Raw genomic sequence first — 18,124 nt, forward strand, 5'->3', positions numbered from 1 at the left:
TTGCAACCCGCCGGAGCCGCGGTGAAGGAGACGGAACATGGCGCTGACTCTTCCCCGGACCGTTCTAGGATCAGCCCGGGTTTAACGCGCCGGACGCGGCCGCACGGTGAGTCCCGCCGCCGCAGAATCTCCGCTCCAACCTGCGCGTCAATAAAACATCTGCTTTAAAACAAACTCCTCTCGTTTTTCCTCGTGTTTTGAGCTTTATTCCCCGCGGACGCTGCACTTCAGCTTCACTCGCTCCGCCGCCATTTTGCGCTGAACAGATAAAATGTGCAGTTTTGATGCGGCTCCAACAAGTGTTTTTATTTCACTTTTTACACTTAAACTTTGATGAATAATGATTTAAAAGTTCCGAATACGCTCAGGAAAAGTTCAACTGGTGTGTATGGTTTATTTTCTGGTGTAAATCTCAATAATAATGAGATATTTTGTCTATATAATTTTAAAACATCATATTAAAATAAAAGTAAACTTGAACTCGTTTAGACTTTAAATGTCTCATATCACACTTTTCTCTGAATTGTTCTTACGTCATTTTTTCATCACAGAGCTGGAGTTATTATTATTATTATTATTATTTTCATTCATGTTTAACTCACAAACACTGTTCCACCTCGTGATGTCATCATGTGGTGAGATTAGGGTGACCAGATTTTCAGAATAAAAAACTGGGACACTCTGGGTTTGTGGTGGGTCGTAATAATAATTAAAATAATAATAATATTGTGAAAGAAGTGAGTAATTAAGGAAAATTGTTGCACTTGGCTCATTCATTTGGTTTAATGTGATGATTCAGTATCGATATCGTGGGCTGCTGTATCGATATATCACCAAGAGGATTTTTTGGTTTATTTGACTAAATGATTTAGTTCCAGCTACAGTTTTGTTGTTTTGTTCAGTGAAGGAAACTCGTTTATGTGACACATTTGACATTTTTACTGTTTTAATGATTAAAATATTTGTGTTTCATATGAACTTTACATAAGAAGTGATTTAACAAAGACTTTTAGTGTCACAGACATGATTTACACTTTATTTTTACTGAACCGTATCGAATCAATTTGAAATATATTGTATTGAATCAAAAGTATCGTATCGTTTTGTGGGCGGTGTATCAAACTTTGTATCGTATCAGCAACTTCTTAATGATCAACAGTCCTTTTAATGACGAACATGAGTCACTACAGTCACATTTTCTTTGTGTTTTTGTCGTTTTTAAGCAGCTTTTCTGTATTTTACAAAAACAAATGACATTTCTTGTATAAATTGGGACAAATCAGTGGTTTTGTGTAAATCTGTTGGGACAGAGACACAGACTCACTGAAGTTATTGTCTCTAACTGAACTGTTCACCGTCTTTTGTCATTTATAAACAAACAAATTATAAACTTAATAATTTTGTCTTTTTTTCAGGATCAACTCACTTCAATCTCCAGAAACGACAAGATGCAGCAAGAAAAACATGAAGAATCCTCAAAGTTGGAATGAAAGAAAACAGAACTTAAACTAGAATCAAATCCAACTGGACCAGGACTAAACCAGAACTAAACCAGGACTAAACCAGGACTGAACCAGGACTAAACCAGGACTAAACCAGGACTGAACCAGGACTGAACCAGGACTGAACCAGGACTAAACCAGGACTAAACCAGGACTAGTCATGGACCCTGCACACACACAGAGGGTTGTGGGTTTGACTCCTCAGGGGAACATGGTTTTCACGGTCGTCAAACCCGTCATGGGCATTTTACAAGTTTCTTCCCAAGACCAGAACCCGGGTCTGATGCCCACGGCCGCCGCCGCCGCCGCCCTCCAGCCCAACGCCGTGACGCTGCCACAGAACCCCGGTCTGATCCCCGCCGCCCTCCAGCCGCCGCCTCCACCGCCCTCCAGCCCGCCGCCCCTCCACGCCCGCCGCCCTCCACCAGCCCGCCGCCCTCCGCCGCACCTCCGCCCGCCGCCCTCCAGCCCGCCGCCCTCCAGCCCGCCGCCCTCCAGCCCGCCGCCCTCCAGCCCCGCCGCCCCAGCCGCCCCCTCCAGCCAACGCCGCCCTCCAGCCCGCCGCCGCCCTCCAGCCCGCCGCCGCCATGACGCTGAACCCAAGTCTGGCCCTCCAGCCGCAGATCCACCTGGACCCAGAGCCCACAGAGACCTCAGATCCAGGTCCAGGTCTGGGTCTAGAGCAGGATCTTGAGCAGGACTTTGCGGTGGGGGGGTCGGGGGGGTCGGGGGCCAGTGCGGGCGTCGAGCATCTGCCTTTCGCTGAAGTGTCGTCGCTCCTCGACCCCAACATGAAAGGATCCAAAGCCAGTAAGAGTGAAGGGGGGGGGGGGGGGGCTCTACATGTATGTCTAATGGTGGAATGTTCAGCAGTTACCACGGTGACACAAAGCACACACCATTGGTTCTTTTGAATTTCAATTAAGAACAAAAAAAATCTAATGTGTGTCATTTTTTTGTATCAGCACATTTAATTTCAACCATGATTTTCAATATTTAATTTAAAGATTATTTCAAATACACCAATCAAATTTAGATTTGTTCTTCTCTCTGGTTTATTTGAAGTTCTGCTGCTCAGCGTCTGTGAATTCAGACTCATGGATCTAAAATAAAAACTGAACAAAGGAAAGTTTCTCGCTGCTTCTGTTTCTCGTCGTGGAAAAGTGTCACTGTAAAAGACGACGACATGTTTGTCCAGAAAATTACAGAACATTTTCACACAAATCCTTCAGCAGCAGAACTTCAAATGAACCTGAGAAAATCAAATATTCAAAGTTAAATAGTCACAAGATTGGTGTTATTTGAAATTAATTTTAATATTAGAAATAGAGATCAAAATCTGTTTTTTTGTTTGACACTAAAACAGAAAAATGCAATAACAAACTGTTTTCCCATTCGATTGTTTTTTGTTCTTAATTGAAATTTGAAAGAACAAATGAAACACGGATCATTTAAAAACCTTTAAGATCGTCTGAAAACTCAAGAAAAAACTCTGAGTGATTTAAAGACTTTCTTAGGCTCAGATCCTGTTTAGGAGTTTGATTTTCAGAGTTCCCACGGTCATGGAAATCCTGGAAAAGTCATGGAAATGGAAAATGTAATTTTCCAGACCTGGAAACATCATGGAATTTGAGTCTCAAGAGTCTGAAGAGACGACGATAAAAACACTGACAGGATTTAAAATGTTCAAAACTATAATCCCAGACCAGAAGGTGAGAGGAAAGATTTAAACATTTCACATTTAGATTTAAAAGTCTGATCAGTTCTACACATGTAGGTGCTGGAAAGTCATGGAAAATTCACTTCAGGTCATGAAAAAGTCATGGAAAAGTTTTGAAATGTTGTCAGTGTTTTTGTTCTGCGGCTCAGATGTAAAAGTGCGTCGTGTTTGACCCGGTCTGTGTTTGGTCTCGAGGAAAGTACCTGATCTCGTACGACGAGATCCGGCGCCGTCTGCAGCCGCCCGAGAAAATGTCCCTGCGCTCGATCGCGGCGTACACCCGCGTGAGCCGCGGCCCCGCCAGCAAGAAGACCCTCCAGGAGTCACTGAGCGTCCTGGGCCTGTCCCCCAGCACCACCACCGCCGTGTCCTCCTCCTTCTCCAAGCTCACCGAGGGTAAGACCAGACCAGACCAGACCAGACCAGGACACCAGACCAGACCAGACCAGACCAGACCAGACCAGACCAGACTGACCAGACCAGGACCAGACCAGACCAGGACCAGACCAGACCAGACCAGACAGACCAGACCACGACTAAACCAGCACCACCACCGCCGTGTCCTCGTCCTTCTCCAAACTCACCGAGGGTACCAGGACCAGGACCAGGACCAGACCAGGACCAGGACCAGGACCAGGACCAGACCAGGACCGAGACCACAACCAGACCACGACTAAACCAGCACCACCACCGCCGTGTCCTCGTCCTTCTCCAAACTCACCGAGGGTAAGACCAGGACCAGGACCAGACCAGGACCAGGACCAGGACCAGACCAGACCAGACCAGACCAGACCAGGACCAGACCAGGACCCAGACCAGACCAGAGACCAGACCAGACCAGACCAGACCAGGACCAGACCAGACCGAGGGTGACCAGGACCAGGACCAGGACCAGACCAGACCAGACCAGGACCAGGACCAGGACCAGACCAGACCAGACCAGACCAGACCAGACCAGACCAGAGACCACAACCAGACCACGACTAAACCAGCACCACCACCGCTGTGTCCTCGTCCTTCTCCAAACTCACCGAGGGTAAGACCAGGACCACCAGACCAGACCAGACCAGGACCAGACCAGACCAGACCAGACCACCAGCCGTGTCCTCGACCAGGTAGACCAGGACCAGGACCAGGACCAGGACCAGGACCAGACCAGGACCAGGACCAGACCAGGACCAGGACCAGACCAGAGACCAGACCAGACCGAGACCAGACAGACCAGACCAGACCACGACTAAACCAGCACCACCACCGCCGTGTCCTCGTCCTTCTCCAAACTCACCGAGGGTACCAGACCAGACCAGACCAGACCAGGACCAGGACCAGGACCAGGACCAGACCAGGACCCAGGACCAGGACCAGACCAGGACCAGGACCAGGACCAGGACCAGACCAGGACCAGACCAGACCAGACCAGACCAGACCAGGACCAGACCAGACCAGGACCAGACCAGGACCAGGACCAGGACCAGGACCAGACCAGACCAGACCAGACCAGGACCAGACCAGACCAGACCAGACCAGACCAGGACCAGACCAGGTCTAAACCAGGTCTTTACCAGGTCTTTGTTGCAGGAGACACCAGAGCTTTGTGTGAGGACATGAGGGATTTTTCTCAGGATTACATCGATTATGAAAACATCGCCAAACAACTGATCCCCAAAGTGAACACGGTCCAGCACTGGTCCAAGATCATCGAGACCAAGTACGAGTCCTCCAAGTCCTCCAAGTCCTCCTCTGACCCTCTGTCCCTCTGAAACTCTGTCTCTCCATCTACACACTCACATTTAAACTCTAAACTTTTCCCATAGTTCATGTTTTTGTTGTTGATTGTCTCGTTCTGTTTTAAATCTCTAAACTAAAGAGTCAGAGTGGAGGTTTTGTGGAGGTTTTGTGGAGGTTTTGTGGAGGTTTTGTGATGTTTTGTGATGTTTTGTGATGTTTTGTGGAGGTTTTGCAGTGTTACGAGTCGTATCTGTGGAGCTGCGTTCATGAAGCTCGTCTCGTTTCACTTTTGCTCGTTGCTCTTCGAGTCTTTTCCTTCACTTGTTCTTGTAAAGTTTGTGTCTGATGTGGTCAGATGTTGTAGATTGAGTGTTTGAGTCGTTCCTCGAGCTCCTGATGCGACGCTCGTGTTTACGTCGCTGTAGAGATTTTACACAACAGATTTTGAAAGAACGGGAAGTTTATTTTGACACCTCGTGATTATTTCCTGTTAGAAAGTCTGAAGACGCTCTGACATTGAAAAACTTAGAGCTCTGACCTCATTTGGACGGCGCGTAGAATCATGACGAGCGTTAAATGCACCAATGACACTGCTGCTGTAAACTGTCCGACTGATTAAATTGAAAAACCAAACCTGCTCGTGTTCTGTTAGACTTTGGTGTAAATTGGGGCTGGTTGTGTAGTGTCAGTGCTCTGAAGGGGGAGTGACTTAGTGTAGCTAAGCCAGGATAAAGCTAATGCATTTTTTAATCAACTGAAACCTATGGAAACTCGGGTTAGCTCCGGAGTTTAGCCTGGAGCGTTCGGCGGGAGGATGTGACTTTTTTACCCGGGTTCTGCTGCACGTTTCCCGGCAGAGCGAAGCGGCATGGCGCGGTCCGACCCGGAACAGAAGAACCGGGACCGAACCAAAACCAACCAGCTGCTGCCCCACGCAACCAACGGTGAGGAGCGGCGCGGGTCATGACCACGAGGACCTGAAGTCAAAACCGAAACAAAGACCAAAAGAAGTTTCGGTCTGAGGCTGTTGTGAATTTGAGCCGCTGCCGGAGTTTATTTATTTATTTATTTATTCTGGGGATTAAACCCGCGACCTTTAGTCCTGATCACATCTGTGACCGATCCAGGCTGATGTTGTGCTCTTTAGCAAAACACGTCGTCCAGCTGCCTCTGAGTGAACGCACCGTGTGGTTCAGTCCTGGTTTGACTTAATTTGCTGTGAATATAAAGTATAATTTTTCACAATTCACAAAGAAAATAATTTTATTTTTGAAAATTGCAGGATGTAAAGTGTCCGAAGAAAATTTAAAAACATAAAAAACAGCCAAACTGTTAAATAAAAAAGTAATATTTTAAAAAGAAAAGTCTTTAAGTCACATAAAAGTCATTATTATACTGTGTTCTGTTGTGTTGTTGTATCGTGTTGTTGTGTTGTGTGATGCTCTGAAGGGGGAGTGACTTAGCGTAGGGAGCAAAGTGAGTTCTTTAAGTTCACGTCAGTTTGATTTTGTAGAGTCTAAACGTCGTAAACGTGTGTGACAGGAATCACCTGGAGGACATGCGGCGCTGCCTGCAGGAGCCGGCGAACAGTCAGGCGTTCGACAGCGCCACCCACGGGCTCGGCCTGGGCATGATCCACGTGGTCCTGGACATGGTCTCGTCCGTCATCCAGCACCAGGTCCGAATCCTGTCCGGAACCGCCAACGCCAACGCGGATCAGAGCCACGAGTCCGGCCCCTCCCCGCCCAGACGCAACCGAAAACGCCAACGCCGATTCAACCAGAACGAAGCCGCCGCCGCCGCCGCGCCCCAGAGGACGGCGAGGGAGGCGGCCATTTTAAAGGCCAAGAGCGGAGGGAGGGGCAGGAAGAAGGCGAGACAAGATGGCGGGCAGACGGCGGTGGCGGCGGCGGCGGCGGCTGAAGTGGAGGCGACACCGGAGCCGCAGATGGAGGGAGGAAACGTTCTTCTGCTGACGGTCGGATACGAGGCCGTGTCCAACGAACTCACCACAGAGAGCCACATCACAGAGAGCCACATCACAGAGAGCCACATCACAGAGAGCCACATCACAGAGAGCCACATCACAGAGAGCCACATCACAGAGAGCCACATCACAGAGAGCCACAGCGACGAGCCGCTGCAGAGCTGAGAGCCACAGAGAGCCACAGAGAGCCACAGAGAGCCACATCACAGAGAGCCATAGCGACGAGCCACAGAGAGCCACAGAGAGCCACAGAGAGCCACAGAGAGCCACAGAGAGCCACAGAGAGCCACAGAGAGCCACAGAGAGCCACAGCGCCCCCTGCAGAGCCGCAGCGTCGTCTGTCGAGCTCAGACAGTTTCTGATCCAGTTCTTCAGATTTGGATCCTTGGACTAAACCAGAATCTGTGTCATTTGTTTATTAGTTTTAAAAAATTAAATAAAACCAAAAATAAGAAAATGAAAAAAACAAACAGTTTTCTTCATTATTTGTCTCCAAAACCAAAATGAAAAAAACAGATAATGATTCGTTTTTTTAAATTTTCGATTTTGTGTTTAAATGAAAAATGGAAAAACGAGAAATGAGCGTTTCTGGATTGCCGATGGACTGAACAGGACTGAACCAGGACTGAACCAGAACCAGGACTGAACCAGGACTGAACAGGACTAAACAGGACTAAACCAGGACCAGGATTGAGACCAGGACTGAAAACAGTTCAGTCCTGGTTCAGTCCTGGTTTCAGTCCTGGTTCAGTCCTGGTTCAGTCCTGGTTCAGTCCGGCATCGCAGAAACGCTCATTTCTCGTTTTTCCATTTTTCATTCGTTTTGGTTTTGGAGACAAATAATGAAGAAAACTGTTTGTTTTTTTGATTTTCTTATTTTTGGTTTTATATTGAAAATCAAATGAACAAGTGACACACAGATTCACCTGGACTCTGCAGATCAGATTTATCTTCAAACAGACTTTAAATCTTGTTGACTTTATGTTTGTAAAATGATGTTTAGTTTTTGAAATACACAGATTTAAACTGAACGCTGCTGTGACGTCTCTGCACCACCAGGGGCAGCGCTGAGAGCTTTTCTACTGTACATTTTTACAATACAAAGTTTAAAGCTGCACTGTGTAACTTTTCTGAGCGACAGTCCACTAACTGCTGACCTAATTTGGAATGTCACAGGATCTAAAAACATGATCTGTCTCCATGGAGACGAGGTCAAGTCGCAGGTTAGATCTGTGAAGAGGCGAGCTCCCACTCACCGCCTGTTTCCAAGACAATAAAAGTTTCCTGTAACTGAGAGCAAAACAGAGGAGTTTAATGCCAGACTGTGGAACATCCCATAAAACAGAACCATCTCCATGACGACAGCAGGTTACATCACATCCTGTGTGTTTGTGTCAGATGCCCTCCCATCCTCCCCCAGCAAACAACTATGACAAAGCGATTTACAGAATATTATGACTTTTATACTTGAGTATTATGATGATGAAAAGTAATTTTATCACATTTTACCATTTACTGGGACATTTTTGGCTTCTCTTCCGTTTTAACCTGGTAATTAAATTTTATATGAAGCTTTGAATCATATTTATAGAGACCAGACGTCCCAGTCCCACAGATTTATACAAAACCTCTGATTTGTCCCAATTTTATACAAGAAATGTCCCAGTGTCTCTATTTTTGACCAATCTGATCCTGCAACACTAAAGAGAAACAGAAACTTTCATTAGTTTGAGTAAAATACAAAAAAGCTGCTTAAAAATGATAAAAACACAAAGAAAATTAGACTGTCAGTGTTTCCACAGTCATGGAAATCCTGGAAAAGTCATGGAATTTGAGTCTCTTTCCCTCCGCTCCAGTGTTCTGTTCAGTTCTCATGAGTCTGTTCTGATTATTTGTGAACATCTGCACCTTTTGTTTAAAAGAGACGACAATAAATGCACTGACAGGATTTTAAATGTTAAAAAACTATAATCCCAAACCATGAAGTGAGTGGAAAGAGTCACATTTCAGATTTACTGTATTTCCTGCAGTATTGTTCACTCTGGATTATAAGGAGCATTAAAGGAAACACAACAGTTCAATAAGTCAGTCAAACTTTATTTAATGTGTTCACAATAACTCTCATCTTTATTCAGTTGTAACGTGTAAATAAATCCTGTCTGAGACGTTACATTTTTCTCGTATTCAAAGTCATAATAGTTGAAACAGTTGTGTGATTCTGTCGTCCACACGTCCACATCCGTCTGTCACGATCTCGTCAGTGTGGTTCTTGTTCCCTGGAGTTCAGTTCAGTGATGATTCTGGTCTTGGTGAAAGCTCGGACCACAGTTGATCCTGATCCTTCGCCCGGGCGTCCACGATCCGTCAGCAGATCGTGGCGTAAGTGGCTCGGCGCTGTTTCTCTGTCTCTCTGTCTCTCTGTCTCTCTCTCTGTCTCTCTCTCTGTCTCTGTCTCTGTCTCTCTGTCTCTCTGTCTCTCTGTCTCTGTCTCTCTGTCTCTCTGTCTCTCTGTCTTGGTGAATGTTTGTTCTCCTTCTCTCATCCACTGCTCCCACGCAGCTAAACGCACTTTCACTTTACAACAGTCTTGAGTTTAAAGTGGGCGTTGTGAGCGAGTCTCTTGACAGGTGCATTTTGATATTAAAAGAATCAGTCTGTTTTACTCCTGATGCTCCTGATGACGGGAGCCGTGATGCTGCAAGTGGAGCGGCTTTGTACTTTACTAAAGTCGTACTAAAACACAACAATAAATTCATATATAAGACGCTCTGGATTATAAGGCACACACTCGTTTTTGGAGGAAATTAAAGGATTTGAAGTGCACTTTATAGTGAGGAAAATACAGTAGTCCTAAAAGTCTGATCAGTTCTTCACATGTAGGTGCAGTAAAGTCATGGAAAATTCACTTCAGCTCATGAAAAAGTCATGGAAGTTTTAGAATGTTGTCAGTCAAAAAGAAAGGGAACCCTGGACTATACTGACTCTTTTTTTCCTTTTTACACATTACACGTTTTACAGTTTTATTCTTAAAAACCACCACAAACCGAGTGTCCCAGTTTTTTATGTTGAAAATCTGGTCACTCTACTTTAATAGTTTTTCTCCTCCTGTTCTTCTGCAAAGCGCCATCTGTTTGGAGACTTCCCCGGCTCTGAACACCTGTGCGTAATCCGTGCGTAATCTGTGCGTAATCTGTGCGTAAACACGAGGCGCAGGAGGTTTAGCAGATTTACCACCTGCTGCTGCTCAGGCTAAAGCTAACGCACTTTTTAATCAACTGAAACCTATGGAAACTCGGGTTAGCTCCGGAGTTTAGCCTGGAGCGTTCGGCGGGAGGATGTGACTTTTTTACCCGGGTTCTGCTGCACGTTTCCCGGCAGAGCGAAGCGGCATGGCGCAGTCCGACCCGGAACAGAAGAACCGGGACCGAACCAAAACCAACCAGCTGCTGCCCCACGCGACCAACGGTGAGGAGCGGCGCGGGTCATGACCACGAGGACCTGAAGTCAAAACCGAAACAAAGACCAAAAGAAGTTTCAGTCTGAGGCTGTTGTGAATTTGAGCCGCTGCCGGAGTTTATTTATTTATTTATTTATTTATTCTGGGGATTAAACCCGCGACCTTTAGTCCTGATCACATCTGTGACCGATCCAGGCTGATGTTGTGCTCTTTAGCAAAACACGTCACCCAGCTGCCTCTGAGTGAACGCACCGTGTGGTTTCAGTCCTGGTTTGACTTAATTTGCTGTGAATATAAAGTATCATTTTTCACAATTCACAAAGAAAATAATTTTATTTTTGAAAATTGCAGGATGTAAAGTGTCCTAAGAAAATTTAAAAACATAAACAACAGCCAAACTGGGAAATAAAAAAGTAATATTTTAAAAAGAAAAGTCTTAAGTGTGTTTTAGTAAAATCAGTGGTTCAACCGGTCACATAAAAGTCATTATTATACTGTGTTCTGTTGTGTTGTTGTATCATGTTGTGTGTTGTTGTTGTATCATGTTGTGTGTTGTTGTTGTATCATGTTGTGTGTTGTTATGTGTTGTTGTTGTGTTGTTGTAGATAATCTGAACACGGCTCTCGGGGCGATTCGAGTTTTGGGTTTGGAGCTGAAGGACAAAGAACTACAACCTCATCTGAGCACCGTCCTCACCTGTATCCAACAGAAGAGTGAGTACTACTACTACTACTACTACTACTACTACTACTACTACTACTACTACTACTACTACTACTACTACTACTACTATTACTACTACTACTTCTACTTTTGCTCTAGAGTTTATAAACTTGTTCCCGTGACCTGGTCTGAGCCTGTTCCTCGTGTGTCCAGACAGGGGCGCTCCGGAGCAGGTGGTGATCAGTGGAGTACTTCCTGTTCTGGCCCTGAACCTGAGAACCCGAGGCTCCGTCCTGACGGCCCGACTCGTGTCCGCGCTCGCCAACGACGGTGAGTCCGACCGAACTCATGTCCACACTCACCAGCGACGGTGAGTCCGACCGAACTCATGTCCACACTCACCAGCGACGGTGAGTCCGACCGAACTCGTGTCCACACTGGCCAATGACGGTGACACCGACCGAACTCGTGTCCACACTCGCCAATGACGGTGACACACAATGACGGTGACACCGACCGAACTCGTGTCCACACTCGCCAATGACGGTGAGACCGACCGAACTCGTGTCCACACTCGCCAACGACGGTGAGTCCGACCGAACTCGTGTCCACACTGGCCAACGACGGTGAGTCCGACCGAACACTCGTGTCCACACTCGCCAATGACGGTGAGTCCGACCGAACTCGTGTCCACACTCGCCAATGACGGTGAGTCCGACCGAACTCGTGTCCCACACGGTGAGTCCGCCGAACATGTCCACACTCGCCAATGACGGTGAGTCCGACCGAACTCGTGTCCACACTGGCCAATGACGGTGAGTCTGACCGAACTCGTGTCCACACTCGCCAACGACGGTGAGTCCGACCGAATTCATGTCCACACTCGCCAATGACAGTGAGACTGATCAAACTTTACGGAGCAGAAGTTTGGAGATTTCTTTAAAAACAGTGACTCTGCCGTAGAGTTTTCTCCTCCTCTCCCTCGTCTTCTGTCTGATAACTCTGCTCTCCCTTCCACAGCTCTGGTGCGTAAAGGCTTCGGAGACTCAGGTCTGGTCCCAGCTCTGATCTCTGTCCTGACGAGTCCAAACGAAGATCTGCTGATCCACTCAGCCACAGCCCTGAGCCGCATGTGCTACGACAACAGTGAGAACTAAACCAGAACTCAACCAGGACTGAACCAGGACTGAACCAGGACTGAACCAGGGCTAAACCAGGACTGAACCAGGACTTAAACCAGGACTAAACCCTGAGCCTTGACTGTTGACAAACACCTGAACTAAAACATCAGTTTGACAAACTGACAGTGAATTAAATAAAACAGATTAGTTAATAAATCGTTATATTTACTCAGAGCCTCGTGACTCTCAGACTCTTGAAAAATCTTTCTTCTTCTCTCCAAACTCTGTGGTGTCAAATACTGTAGCCACAGCTGCCCTGGGGCAGACTGACAGAAGCGTGGCTGCCAATCTGCACCATCAGCTCCTCCCACCATCATCACACACTCCACAGTCTTACAAGACAAGTGTCTTGCCTAAGGACACAACAACAGTTTTAGCTGCTGGCACCCCCTGTAGAACCTCTCAGCCCAGACCTGGTCCTGCTCAGGTCTGAGGTCTGAGGTTCAGACTCTGACAGAAGAAGGTTTTATAACAGATGATGGAGTTTTATTTTCATCTGTTCAATCACAGAATTTATTTAGACTCAAAAACAAAACAAACCTCCACAGAATCTGATCTGGGGTCAGATCTCAGACGCTCTGAGTCTGGACTGGACTTGGATGGAGACACTGAGAACATCAGGAGCCACAGGAGGAGCCAGAGCAAAAACTGTTGTTGTGTCCTTAGGCAAGACACTTCACCCACATTACCTCATGTGAAAGTGGAGTGTGTGTGTGCGTATGTGTGCGTGTGTGTGTGTTGGTGGTGGGAGGAGCTGATGGTGCAGATTGGCAGCCTCACTTCGGTCAGTGTGTCCCAGGGCAGCTGTGGCTACAGCAGGAGTTCACACCCCACAGTGTGGAGTGAGTGGAAAATGACCTGTAGAGTGTTTTTGTGTTGTGAAAGGTTTTGTATAAACATCATGATTAATGAATGATTATTATGATTGAAACAGTGTTATTGTCGTGACGTTTACACACTGGAGTCGACAGGAGCTGCACAGGGTCAAACCTCCTGACACCAGCAGCTCCGGACTCACCAGGACACGAGGCAGAAGCTCTGGTCTGACCTCCACTGTGTCCAGCACTAAAGTCTCCAGTCTCCATCATAAATACTCAGAAATGCCTCTCTCCCTCCGTCCTTCCTCCTCTTCCTCCTCTTCTCTTCCTCCTCTTCCTGGTCTCAGGTAAACTCCAGGACCAGTGCGTTCGTTGTGGGGCGGTTCCTCGTCTGGTCTCGATCCTGTTCCGGTTCTCGGAGCGCCCCCTGCTGGAGGAGGCGTGTCTGCTCGCGCTCTGTAACCTGAGCGGGCTGGGCCTGAGCGAGGAGGGGGGCGTGTCCTGGGAGAGGGGCGTGGCCATGCGCCCAGGTGAGTCACAGACCACAACAACAGTAGAAGTACTAGACCTGGTTTAGTCCTGGTTCAGTCCTGGTCTCACGTGCGCTTCTCTCTCAGGTGAGTGCACGTTCACAGGCTCCGCCCCCCTGCGCTGCGGGTGGGCGGGGTCTTGGGTTACCGTGGTGATGGTCTCTCAGTTCGCTCCGGGCCAGTTTTCCGTGAACATGGAGGTGATGCGGCGCTGCTCCCCGCGCTTCCTCCAGGGGGCGCCGCACCACTCCCTCTTCTCCGTCGTCCGGACCGGATCCAACGTCTACAAAGTCCTGAAGCACTGGACCCGGAACCGGACCAGGAACCAGACCCGGAACCAGACCCGGAACCTCAAGACCAGGATGTTCCACACTTTTCTATAACAGAAGCCCTCTCCTCCAGGACTAAACCAGGACTAAACCAGGACTAAACCAGGACTAGCTCATGATCCCAGTTCAGTCCTGGTTTAGTCCTGGTTTAGTCCTTGATTAGACCTGGTTTAGTCCTGGATTAATCCTGGTTTAGTCCCTGTAAATGTTTTAACTTTAAACACATAAATAATTTTTTATTTAAATATTTTATTTACAAAACATTGATATTTTATACAATTTTACTGTTTTCATTTTATACCATTTAAATTTCTGTTTGCCTCTTTTTGTTTTATTTTAGCACTTTACTGTTTTCTGTATTTTTGTTTAAACCAACATCTGTCTTTTCTTTAAATAAAGGCCGTTGTATTTAAAGTTACAGTATGGAACTTTCTGGAGCCGGTGTGTCACATTCTCCACACTCATAAACAGAAGCCACTGTGAAACATTACAGCCAAAAGATCAACGTTTCCATGGATACGAGCAGAAACATTCAGATGACCAGAATGTTTATCCAGAGCAAAAAAAAAAACATGGTTAAAAAGTGACAGAGTGGAGCTTTAACCCGGGTTTGAAATGAAATCATGTTAAAACTGAAACACAGATCTGCCCAAAGCCCAGAAAAACCTTTCTCCTGGTTTAGAACTGGTGCAGTCCTGGTTCAGTCCTGGTTTAGTCCTGGTTTAATCCTGGTTTAGTCCTGGTTCAGTCCTGGTTCAGTCCTGGTTTAGTCCTGGTTTAATCCTGGTTTAGTCCTGGTTCAGTCCTGGTTCAGTCCTGGTTTAGTCCTGGTCCAGTCCTGGTTCAGTCCTGGTTCAGTCCTGGTTTAGTCCTGGTCCAGTCCGTGCTCCGGTTTCCGCCTCTTGCAGCTCTCCCTGTAGTCCCGCTCCTGGACGTGTGAAGTCCGGTCCTGGATCCAGGTCTGGACCGCCGGCTCGACCTGCAGCTCCAGAGTGACCTCCTGAAACACTTTACACACGGAAACCTGCGCCGGGAAAAACATCAGAGCATAAACACACCGAGAAACTACGAAAAACTACAAAAAACAAAACAACTGCGACTGAAATCAAACCGAAATCACAAAGGTCCAGACGTTTAAAATCTCCTCACATCTTCACAAGGTTTGTAAAGAATCTGTGTATCAGTCATTCATTTTTCTAAATAAAACCGAAAATGAGAAAATGAAAAAACATAACAAATTTATTTTATTTTATTTTTTTTCAGTTTTCAATTTTGTGTTTATATTAATAACGGAAAAAACAGATAACGCACATTTCCTGTTTACGTGACTTAAGTCCTGGTCTGGTCCTGACTCTCAGTCCTGTTTTAGTCCTGGTTTGGTCTGTTGTTTGTTTTTTCATTTTCTTATTTTTGGTTTTACTTTGAAAAACAAATGAACGAAGGACACACGGATGATAAAGAATTTCTAAAAGTGATTCTTGTTTCATTTAAAAGTCTTAAATGTGTCTGTACCTCGCTGAAGTGGAGTTTCTTGAACATGTTGATGCTGATCTGATTTTCCAAACCGATTTTCACCTGGAACTTTTTAATCCCGAGTTTGGAGATTCCTGAAAAACAAAAACAAAAACCGGAGCGATTCTGTCACGTTTATCGACTCCTTTAACTCAAATAAGTGTAATATTTTTCTAGTTATTGAAATTTAATGGACACGTAAAGCCGCATTGTGTCATTTTTCTGGTGGAGGGTCTGTCACGTGCTCTGGAATGTTCCACCGTGTGACTTTAAACAGCTCTACTTTACATTTATTCAATCACAGGAGGATTTAGAGTCAAAAAACCCTAGAAAAACAAACATTGTGACAGTGAACGGAACCGCCTCTCCACAGATCTGACCTGGAACTGTCTCTGGTTTAGTCTCCATGGAGATATAAAGGTTTAATGTCACACTGGCCACATTTACATGATGTTTTTTAATTCCAGGTTAATTATTTTGAATTAAATAGTTCAGAATTAAAATCTTCTCCTTGTAGTTTCCATGTAAATAATAAAGTTGAATTGTTTCGATGTTAAACTGGTGAAATGTTTTTGATTTAACGTGTGTGAGCGTCTCTGGGGGGGGGGAAGGTTCTGATTGGACAGTATCTGTGTATTTGGTCTGTGTGTTTTCTGACCGTAGCTCATCATGATGCAGACCACTTCTGTCCCGACGCCTTTCCCTCGGAATCTGGGCTCTGGAAAAACAAAACACAAAACTTTATTTAATCCTGAACGACACAACTGTATAAGTGTGACTTTTGTTCATGGTTTGTGTGTTTTCTGTGACTTTTATATTAAAAGTTTGAGTGAAGTGTGGAGAGGTTCTAGTCTTGTGTGTGAGGATCTGCTGCTCCTGTTCCTCCTGCAGAAAGAGCCTCTGTCCCGTCTGTATCATGTCAGTCGATCGCACCGTTACTTCTGCACCACTGAACTATTTCACATTTAAACTTTAAACTTATAAAGACAAAGACTGAGAAGACTGAACACAAACGCCCCCAAAACAAAATCAGATTCTGCAGATTTACAAACTGTAAGTCGTGAAATCTGCAGCTGAAAATGGAAATCGAGCAGCAGAAAGAAAGTTTGGAGTGAGAGAGAAACTTGTGACACCGGGACCAACTTTCCTGAAGTCACTGGATGATGGACAAAGTCTGGACTTCAGTGACACCGAAACCATCCTGTCGAAATTCAGAAAGACATGAATAATTCTAACTGAACTGATGCTGAGTCTGACCACAGCGACACAGAAGAGTTTGCGTCGCTCTGTTTCCCTCCGGAGGTTTTGGAGTTGCTCAGAAGTGACACAAGGATGAAGAATTGAAGTGATTTAGTGATTTGGAGTGAGATGGAGAGTTTGTTAAACTTGGTTCTGTTCTGTTGTTTCTAGTTTATCTGAAGAACTGTTCATATGTGACAGTGTTAACAGTCTGTTCTTCTCTCTTCTGTTGTTTTTACTAAAACTTGACTTTACACAGGAAATGTCGGCTCCTGATCTCTCATTTTATCAAATACATTTCCCCCAAAAAGTGACACTTATTTGTTTTTTTTCTTCTTCATTATGTATTTTTTGTCTGGTGCGACTCCGGAGCGATTTATAATCCGAAAAATGCAATTTTTTTTTCTGAAATGAGGCTCTATGAGTGAACTTTGACCTCTGACCTGCGATCATGACCTCGAGCTCGGCCAGGCTCGGGTCGCCGGGGTCGGTCAGAAACAGGTTGACGTCTCCCATCATGCACTGCTCCTCCTGCGCGCCGGCGTCCCACTGCTCCCGCTCCAACACGATGAACGTGCACTCTGAAACAAACAGAACACTTTAAATCTCTGCTCCACTGTGTTTTTAAACTCCACACACCTTCACTAGAATCACCTGGATCATTTCAGACCTGGAATCTCTTTACCACTTCATGACATCACAAGGTGGAGCAGAGCGTTTGGAGGTTTGTAGATACAGACAGACTCATAATAAAGATTTACTCAAACATGTGAATGAAACAAACACAACTCCAGCTCTGAGTTAAATCTCCAAGGGACCAGGCCTGTGTGTTACAGGACACAGAGTCTAAATCTATGAAAACAGAAAACAGAACAGTTTTCTTCACTGGACTCGAGGCTCAGGCACCGTTCACAAACCAGACGCCATCTGATGTTTCAGTGGAATCCACCAGCAGTGTTCACCAGTCAAAGTCTGTTTAAATGTTCCTCACGGTCTGAGTTGTGTCTCCTGCTCCTCTGAGTCTCTGGGGTTAGACACGAGGGTTTAACTCTAACAGAGTAAAGTTTGTATGATCCAGGTTGAGTTAAACTCACTGTCTGCGTCCTGCCTCCAGCTCGTGCACATGTCGTACTCCTGCTCCAGACTCAGAGGCTCCGAGGCCGTGAGTCTCTGCAGCTCCTCACTCTGCATCCACTCGTGATACCTGAGAAATACAGAAATAAAAACAATAAAAACAGTAAAAAACACTAAACACACTCTAATCCACTTGTGATACCTGAGAAATACAGAAATAAAAACAATAAAAACAGTAAAAACACTAAACACACTCTAATCCACTTGTGATACCTGAGGAACAAACGTACACTCTGTTCCAAGTGCATTCACTGTTATTCGTCTGCTGAGCTCCTTTACAAAATAAAAATACCACAGAGCTGCTCATTTTAGTTTCAGTCGTTA

The 18,124-nt window shown here is 45.9% G+C and overlaps 3 protein-coding genes across 3 annotated transcripts in view; 2 read left to right on the forward strand and 1 right to left on the reverse strand.

The window, feature by feature from the left end:
* The first annotated feature begins 2,089 nt into the window (after positions 1-2,089).
* si:ch73-127m5.2 (uncharacterized protein LOC561202 homolog) lies at positions 2,090-7,370 on the forward strand. Its single transcript, XM_055149948.1, has 4 exons — positions 2,090-2,312; positions 3,418-3,618; positions 4,801-4,930; positions 6,493-7,370. Exons 1-4 carry the CDS (start codon positions 2,090-2,092, stop codon positions 7,100-7,102), a joined length of 1,164 nt encoding a protein of 387 aa, XP_055005923.1. The 3' UTR covers positions 7,103-7,370.
* A 2,539-nt stretch (positions 7,371-9,909) lies between these two features.
* si:dkey-21e13.3 (uncharacterized protein LOC100150043 homolog) lies at positions 9,910-14,093 on the forward strand. Its single transcript, XM_055150472.1, has 6 exons — positions 9,910-10,402; positions 11,000-11,107; positions 11,271-11,387; positions 12,078-12,203; positions 13,404-13,586; positions 13,674-14,093. Exons 1-6 carry the CDS (start codon positions 10,327-10,329, stop codon positions 13,967-13,969), a joined length of 906 nt encoding a protein of 301 aa, XP_055006447.1. The 5' UTR covers positions 9,910-10,326; the 3' UTR covers positions 13,970-14,093.
* A 51-nt stretch (positions 14,094-14,144) lies between these two features.
* The window catches only part of nat9 (N-acetyltransferase 9 (GCN5-related, putative)), a 4,552-nt gene continuing 572 nt past the window's right edge, over positions 14,145-18,124 (reverse strand). Inside the window, exons 2-6 of the mRNA XM_020929430.2 lie at positions 17,761-17,870; positions 17,110-17,247; positions 16,086-16,145; positions 15,428-15,522; positions 14,145-14,939 (exon numbers count right to left, since the gene is read on the reverse strand). Of these exons, the coding sequence (XP_020785089.1) occupies positions 14,781-14,939; positions 15,428-15,522; positions 16,086-16,145; positions 17,110-17,247; positions 17,761-17,870 (562 nt within the window). The 3' untranslated portion in view covers positions 14,145-14,780. The remainder of the gene's footprint in view (positions 14,940-15,427; positions 15,523-16,085; positions 16,146-17,109; positions 17,248-17,760; positions 17,871-18,124) is intronic.

The sequence above is a fragment of the Boleophthalmus pectinirostris genome, unplaced genomic scaffold (genome assembly GCF_026225935.1).
Source record: "Boleophthalmus pectinirostris isolate CB_2022bp ecotype Guang Dong unplaced genomic scaffold, ASM2622593v1 HiC_scaffold_14, whole genome shotgun sequence".
NCBI lineage: Eukaryota > Metazoa > Chordata > Actinopteri > Gobiiformes > Gobiidae > Boleophthalmus > Boleophthalmus pectinirostris.